Genomic DNA, 8,756 nt, shown 5'->3' with positions numbered 1-8,756 from the left:
CTGGCCACATAAGTGGTCATAATACGGCACACCTTCAAGGTGTAAGGAGTGAGCTGAGCCGGACACACATTGTAAAAATGGCAAAGCTCCTCCGTCAGAGGGTAGATTGGAAGATTGTAACCGATCAAGAACGGGTACTCATAGAATGTGCAATATCCAGGCCGGTGCACATTGGTATAGTCCGTCCCGGCCGGGACCATTTCCACGTGGTCCGGAATATGGTGCGTCTCTCGAAGATCATCTAAATGGGATTGTGATAAAACGCTGTGCTCCCAGGGAAGGTCTGGGCTTTTAGTTGGAAAATCCCTGCGAACATGCATCTCCTTCGGAAGGACGTTGTCTACGCTGAGAGGAACAAGGGCCTTCTCCGCCTTTTCCCCTTCACCACCGGAAGATGGCGGAACCCTAGACGGGGCATTATCTTTGGCCTTTTTACTACTCTGTCCACGTTTTGTCATGATCATAGTACGTAAGAAACGAAGCACTGACAATAGGAAGTGTGGTTTCGACAGAAGTGGGAGAGTCCCTCACGAAATAACGGTTACAGGAAAGAAAGACAAAGGAGTAAATCAGAAAATGCTTTCCGAAGGCTTGAAAGTTGAATCGAATCGAACCTCTCTCCTACTTATAGGGATAAGTTGCGCAGAAATCGAAGAGTCATGATTCAAAACGTGCGCGGGAAACCAAAATGTCACATCATCCTCTGAACCGCCTCGGGGGCAAATATAATAATGATGCATACAGGCGATGACGTCATTCCAAAAAGGAAGCCACGCGTCAGTGGCTCAACAACGTCATATATTTCACCTCATTCATATTGCCGCCCCTGGTCGAGGTTAAATTCTCATAAGCCGAGGTTCGCATTTTCGCCCATCGAAGACGCCCACCGAATGCATCTCCAACGAGCGGAGGGACTAACTGTACAGGGTCAAATTTGACCCTCAGCATCTCTACGCCAGTGGGTACGCCCAGTGAGTGTACGCCGACTAACGTATCGGGTACGACTCGGACGTGGGGACAAAAGCGACATCGTTTAGGACTCAGTGTCTTCACTAGGGAGACGTTACCTGTCTTTGTAACTTTTTGATTCTTTAGAGGAAGGTCTCTTATTATATAAAGGAGACCTTCACATTGTAAAAGGGGGATTCAGATCTAATACAACTCTCTCATTTTCTGGCTTTCTCTCTCTATCTCTACCTCAAACGAACATATCTTACTGAGTTCATATTATCACTTTGCAATACTAGATCTACCACAATAATATCATCTCTGCATCTCTAGGTTTATTATATTTGATTACGATTTACCCTTTTCTTACTTTTGATTGTTTTCTAGCTTACAAAGTATATTGTTAAGTTTTGAGCCAAACAGGGGTACCTAATTTATATCTTCAAAAATATATATAGCCTGTTTTAGACCATAAATTCAAAGTCCATAAGTTTTTCTTGAGCAAAATTCATTTATAGTCAGGCCAAACTTATACTATCCGGTAGCCGCAGATGACCCCATACAAGTCATAATAAAAACAATAATAACGGCTTGAATGAGTAAAACCCAACTACAGAGATGGCTGACTCACCACACTGCACCCAAACGATGAAAAAGATAGTCAATGATTTTTCTTTCACTAAAACTTAACAATTACAGTAATTACTTCATTCAGGGAAGATTTATCACGTACTCCCCAATTGGGCTAAGTCTTGAATTCATGTAATTCAATAGGGAGAATACATTATTTCTTCATCACATGTATTCTATCATCGTGGTGTGATGCTTTATTATTAAGTTGGCAGGCTTTAATTGGAAATAAAATGTACAGTATATGATAATAAACATGTACATTTGACCAAACTCTAAATTAGTTAACAAGTTTAGAAAATTCTGTCTTCAGTTCGCCCCTCTTTCTTTTAGTCCCATGTCATTGGTGCGAAGGGATGCCCGAGTTGGCATCTCGTGACTATGTTAGAGGTAAAGTAATTGCTATATAGTTAGAGTTCTTCTTAATGATAAATTTGAATTAATTTGTTCTAATTGGAATTATCTTTTTCTGAATTGTAGAAGTTTTATGATTGTTCTTTCTCAGATAACTATGCATAACACTGAAATATATACTAAATAGACTATCACTATACAATTTATATACAATAGACTGTTATTATACAAAATATATACCAAATAAACTGTCACTATATAAAATATATACAAAATAAACGGTCACTATCAAAAAATATATCCAAAAAATATACTAAATAGACTGTCACTATACAAAATATATACAAAAATAGACTGTCACTATACAAAAAATATACTAAATAGACTGTCACTATACAATTTATATACAATAGACTGTCAGTACACAAAATAGATTGTCACTATACAAAAAATATAAAAAATAGACTGTCATTGTACATTGTCCAAAACAATAGACTGTCAGTGTAGAAAAAATATAACTAAATAGACTGTCACTATACAAAATATATACAAAATAGACTGTCACTACAAAAAAATGTACAAAATAGACTGTCACTATACAATTTATGGATAGTGATATTTCGAGGCTATTAGATGTTATATGTTTGGGCCGGAGGGACATTACGGGTAAATAAAGAAAAACATGAGCTATTAAAATTTTGAGGGGTTATAGAGGGTAGTTTCTCTTTTTTCTTCGTGCCTACAAATACCATCACATAAAGGATGGAGTATATAATTTGATTTAAATAGAGGGATCTTTATATAAATAGCCTATTAAATTTACTGTTTACTTTTCCTAGCATGTATACATAAATTATACATTAATTATATACAGTTATACACATATTATACATTATTCAATTTTTTGAAAGGTGTTGGCATAAAGCGAAGCGTTTTATCTAACGGGGAGGGGGGCAAGGCGTAAGCCCTGAGGCGCAACGCGAAAGCCCCATTATATTTAATTTTTAATATTTTATAAATTAATAAAATAAATAAATAAATAAATAATTGCATTAATATTACAACTATTCAAGAAAATTATAAAATTAGTAGGAAAATATTATATCTATTATAAACATGCTAACATTTGCAGGAACCTTACAAAAAATATATAATTCTTAACTTAAAAAAGTAAAAGACGTAAAGATACATTACACCTATAATATCTTGATGGAACATAAGTAGAATTGTAAAATTAATATTTTAGTTCCAAATAATTCAAAGAATAAAAATAAAAATAATATAATGTTATTGTTTCAAAACCTAAAACTACGTAACAAGTCATAAATATTTATTATACTACAAATAGCCCAAATAGAGTCTTCAAAATAATATCTAAACTAGAGTGATACCAAAAGAAATTTAAAAATAAAAAACTAACTTGAAAAGAAAAATATTAAATAAACAACAACAACAACCCAGTATGGTCCCACAAGTGGGGTCTGGGGAGGGTAGGATGTACGCAGCCTTACCCCTATCCTGGAAGGGCAGAGAGACTGTTTCCGATAGACCCTCGGCTAAAGAAGGTGAGAGAAGTCTTGGTACCAAGTAATAGAGGACAATATTTTTTTACTTTATATTTTTAGAGACAAAGGCCTAAATTGTATTTGTTACTCAGCAAACGACAAAGAGAAAGATTGTGAAATAAGGATAAACAATTAAGAAAAATATTGACTTTTGAGTTTTTTATTTCGAGAATTTCCTATGAGTTAACTTTTGGGTATTTAAGTTTTAAAAAATAATTTATTAAGCATTTTGGTTCAAATTTAAAAAAAATATGAACACCCAAAATATTGAGGCTTATGCTTAGGCGAACGCCCAAAAGAGTACTTGCGCTCAACCAGTACGCCTCAATGCGTTTTTTGGTATGCCTCACCTAAGGGCTCGCCTATAAAATGCTTTTTAGAACACTAACTTAAATACATATAGTATTTATCCGCCAATTATTAATTTAATCGGGTGGGTGGAAGACTATTTGGATAAATTCTTGGTATATGAGGGTGAGTAAGTATTACCTTTGCTATAGTATGAGATGATTTTTATCACGATTATTATGTTATACTTTAATGTAAATAGAGGGTAATTAGGCAAAAGTGCTTGGAATGTAATTATACTAGTGCTAGTTTAAATGCAACTGCGCACTACATGAGTGCAACTTGGAAGTTAAAAAAGAACGAGTTCATTACTCAAATGGTCACTCAATTATCCGGAATTACCTATTAAAGTCATCTTTATTTTGTTTGTAACAACAAAGTCATTTAACTATACCTATATCACAGAAGGTCATTCAACTAGATTTCTCAAACTTTTGATTACCAAATACATACTTTTACCCTCTAAATTATCAACATTTGTGTTTTTTTTTAATATTATAATTTTTCTCTTTTTAATCTACATTATGGAATTACCTATAGAACAAATAAATTTTATTTATAAAATAAAAAATAAAAAATAAGTTTTCTAGAATATATAATGTCGGAATAGTAATATAATTGTGCATAATTTTTAAGAATATATAAGGTATATTATAAAAATAACTTTATTTTAAATAGTTATTTTTATATTACGTGCATGGAATATATATTATCAAAAATTCGTTCATTCTCAATTGTGTAAATATATTTTGAGTTTTTGTTGTTATTATCAAAATTATTATTACGAACAAATTATTCTAATTAATTTTTTTACTATGCTCAATATTTTATTATTCTAACATTATATATGCTTAAATATTATTTTTATTATTTTAATTTATAAATATAATTTATTTATTTTATAGATAAGTCCATAATATAAATAAAAAAAATAAAAAAAAAATACTAAAAATTTTTAAAATAAGAAGACAAAAGTTGAAATTTAGAGGGTAAAATAATAAAAGAAAGGATAAAATGGGCCGTTTAGTTCTCTCCCTCCCTCCTTTTAGGAACTAACAAACGAAACAGAAGCACACTGTAAATCTTGCATTACATCCCTTTTCTTTCTCTCAATGCATGCATCTCTCTCTCTCTCTCTGTTATTGATTCACTCCTTTCAACCACCAACGGCTCAATGTACACACTCCTCTTCCCTTCTAATTCGAACGCCTATATGTAGGCATTAATTGTGTACACACATATAGACAGACAAACAATAAAAATACAAATGATGATGGGAAGTTGAATATCAGAAGAAATTAAAGAGCGTGTAATTAAGGCATGAAGAAGAAGGGGTTGATTGTGGGAGCAGGAGGAATATCGTGGTTCGCGTGGAAGCTGTTGATTGTGGTTTTCCTTACTCTCACCATTGTTCTCTGCATGTTGGCTTTTCTTAGGCTCCAGCGATTCCCTCCTTCACACTCCCAAAATCCTTCTTCTTCAGTTTCTCGTAGATTTCTCCATCCCAATTGGGATTCCATTAGTTTTCGAGGCCATCCCAAAGTTGCTTTTCTCTTTCTAGCCCGACGTAATTTGCCCCTCGATTTCCTTTGGAAATCTTTCTTCGAGGTGACGTGATTTCTCATTTTTGTTTTTTCAGAACTTTGTGAAGTTGTAGAAGAAATGAATGTTTTCATCTTACGTGATGTTAGACAATTCTGAGCTAATTTTTGAGATTAAGTTAGGCCCAAAATACAATGTCTAAACATGACTTCAATTACAAATATTGGACCCCTAGATATGTAATCCCCCTTAGCGCTAGTTTTTGAGTTGGGTTAGTTCCAGATTTCAATGTCCATCTTACTTTGGAGGTTTAAGGGGAGTATATATTTCTTCATTTAAGTTCTTAGAGTTTCAGTTTTTATGTCATTTTCCTTTTTCTTCAGAGCAGATATGGTCTTTTAAAGAAATAGCAAAAATTGATAATATTAAAAATAAAAAAAAAATAAAAAAAAAAGAGGCTTTTCAGCTTCAGATTAGTCTCTATTGTCTATTTGCTTTGCAGGAATAATGGAAATGTGAAGAAATATCAGGTTTTAAGGAAGTTTAATACTTCGGAAACTAATACTATTATGGAGCATTTCAAAATCTATCTAAATTCCTCTCTTACACTTTGATCATTGTTTGATGTTTGCAGAATGCTGAGGCTGATAAATTTTCAATATATATACATTCGGAGCCTGGTTTTGTGTTTAACGAGTCTACCACAAGGTCATCTTTCTTTCATGATCGCCAATTGAATAATAGCATCAAGGTAAAGAATGTTCTTACTAGCTTGCTGTCACTTTTGAAAGAGAATGCAGATTTTATCCCTTTCTTATATTCTTCATTCGCAACCCAAATTATCTTTAATTTTCTTGAATGAAACAATATGAGTTTTTAATCTATTTGTGTTCCCTTCTTTCACTTCCTTTTGATCTCCCTATTAATTAATTATGACTCTTAAATCCTTTTCCAATTGCTTTGTGATTTAAGATCCATCAGTCAACTTCTTTAAGTTGTAGTATTCTTTCCCCGACTCATGAGGGACTATTTATGTTTATTGGCTTTAGATTTTCTGCTGATACTTGAGATGTATGTTGCGTACTTCCTTTCTCCTTTTCAATTTCTTTCATTTTGATATCTTAGCTCGAGTCGTAGAAACAACCTCTAGCAGAAATGCAGGGTAAGGTTGCATACGATAGACCCTTGTGGTCCGGCCTTCCCCGGACCCCACGCATAGCGGGAGCTTAGTGCACCGGGCTGCTTTTTTTTTTTTGGATATCTTAGCCCGATTGATATTAATTATGACTTGTAGGTAGCTTGGGGAGAAGCAAGTATGATTGAAGCAGAGAGATTGTTACTTGAACAAGCTCTTAAGGATCCAGCCAATAGAAGATTTGTGCTATTGTCCGAGAGGTTCAACTTCTAACTCTCAGAAACGTTGATTACTATCTGCTCTCGTAATTATTTTTGAACTACTTCCCCTTTTCCGTCTACCCAATTTACTTAGCCCTTATCTTAAATGGAAAAGTTTACTACCATCTCCAAAAAAACAAACAAATATCTCTTCCGATTATGTTGATAGACATTTCTTGAACAGCCTACCAAACATTCATTCATTTTCGACTATTACATACTTTAGGTATATCTGTAACCAAGTAGTTTTGATTGCTTATCTCGAACTGTTTACCTATTGAAAGTTTAATTATTTCCTTAGTTTCGCCTTGATTAAATAGGGTCATATAAATCCGAATGGATCCATAAGGTTTTGGGTTCCTATTCAAAAGTATTGGTAGTATATGATGTTTCTTGAAAATGCTAGAAAAAATGAAGGAATGGTTAATCCCTATCGAATATGCTGAACAAACATGATGTGATATGATAGTTTCGTTTGCTAAAAAGGAAATATATTATTCATAGGATAGATAGATGAAACACTGTAATTCTTGGGAAAAATTAACAAGGATGAGAGACAACTAGGACATGACAATGAAAAAGAATCAGAGACCAACAATTTTTTAGAATTAGTCAAGATTGATAATACTAGATTGGTAAAGGGCGAACTAGATCTTTGATATTTTGAATTGCACATTCATTATTTTTTCATGCATATGGCATTCCCGTAAAAGCTCGCAGATTCTCAATATAAAGTGCCACTTGTACCTTGGTGTCTTCCAACATATATAATATTTCGCTCATGGATCCCTTGAGGCCATCTATTTAATTTGACCTGTTTAGTTCTCTCTATCAATGTATTTTTCTTCAGTTTATTTCATTATACCTCTTTGACCTTGGTGTTAGATATTTATGTAACTACGTACTTCTCTATTTGCAGCTGCGTCCCGTTGTACAGCTTTAGCTATATATACAACTATTTGAGGGCTTCTCCTAGGAGTTTTGTAGACAGGTAAACTGGATATAACTTCTATGATGAACTCTGCAGTTGATTGATTTGGAGGAACTAGAAGGATAGAATAGCTAAAAGAAACTACATTGTAGCTTTGAGAAGAATATCTTGTGTTTCCTCTTCTTCTTTTATTCCGTTTCCTTTATGTTCTAACCAACAGACCCTCAAGTGGATTCTGGATTAGAGAATCTGTTTAGGATTTATTAAAATATTTCAATATTTATGTATTCAGTGAATAATATATTTTGGTATGTCTCTTCCAGCTTTCTCGATAAAAAGGAGCGCCGCTACAACCCAAATATGTCACCATATATACCTATGAGCAAATGGAGGAAAGGATCACAGGTAGTTGCTTGGTCTTTGGTTAAATGTCTAGTGACATAGAAGTGTTTGCCACCTGTCTACTTAGCTGCATTAAAGGTAGGGGTGGCAATTTGAGCACAAACCCATCTAACCCGTCCAACCCGTCCAGAGATTAATGGGTTGGGTTACAAACATTTTAGCTCATGGGTCAATTTGGACCCATTATATTTTATAGCCCATTCTGACCCATTAAGCAGCCCAAGTACAACCCATGAAACTCACCCAAAACAAAAAGGTATCTCAACCCAACTTATATAGAAATTTATTTAGTTGCCCCAATTTTACTTTTTTTTTTTTGTATTTTCAATTTTATGTTCTTTTGTTTTTCTGCACCATCCACCCCCTGACCCCCTCCCCCCTCCCTTTCAAATTTTTTTTTTTACTTTTCCTTTTTTTTTTTTTTTTGTATTTTCAGTTTTCTTTTTCTTTTTCTATACCATCCACCCCCCTCCCTTAAAAAAAATTTTTAATTTTTCTTTTTGTATTTTCAATTTTTTGTTTTTTTTTCTGCACCACCACCCACCTAACCCAGCCCTCCCCACCCCCCCTCCGAAAAAATATTTTTTTACTTTTTTTTTTGTATTTTTAATTTTCTGTTTTTTCTGTACCACAACCCCACC

The 8,756-nt window shown here is 33.7% G+C and overlaps 1 protein-coding gene across 1 annotated transcript in view; it reads left to right on the top strand.

The window, feature by feature from the left end:
* The first annotated feature begins 4,963 nt into the window (after nt 1–4,963).
* LOC109240046 overlaps nt 4,964–8,756 on the top strand; it is a 6,820-nt gene continuing 3,027 nt past the window's right edge. Inside the window, exons 1-5 of the mRNA XM_019406663.1 lie at nt 4,964–5,453; nt 6,022–6,138; nt 6,682–6,782; nt 7,702–7,773; nt 8,037–8,118. Of these exons, the coding sequence (XP_019262208.1) occupies nt 5,166–5,453; nt 6,022–6,138; nt 6,682–6,782; nt 7,702–7,773; nt 8,037–8,118 (660 nt within the window). The 5' untranslated portion in view covers nt 4,964–5,165. The remainder of the gene's footprint in view (nt 5,454–6,021; nt 6,139–6,681; nt 6,783–7,701; nt 7,774–8,036; nt 8,119–8,756) is intronic.

This window comes from Nicotiana attenuata, unplaced genomic scaffold (assembly GCF_001879085.1).
Source record: "Nicotiana attenuata strain UT unplaced genomic scaffold, NIATTr2, whole genome shotgun sequence".
NCBI classification, from domain to species: Eukaryota; Viridiplantae; Streptophyta; class Magnoliopsida; order Solanales; family Solanaceae; genus Nicotiana; species Nicotiana attenuata.
This window is presented reverse-complemented; position numbering and strand designations above follow the sequence as displayed.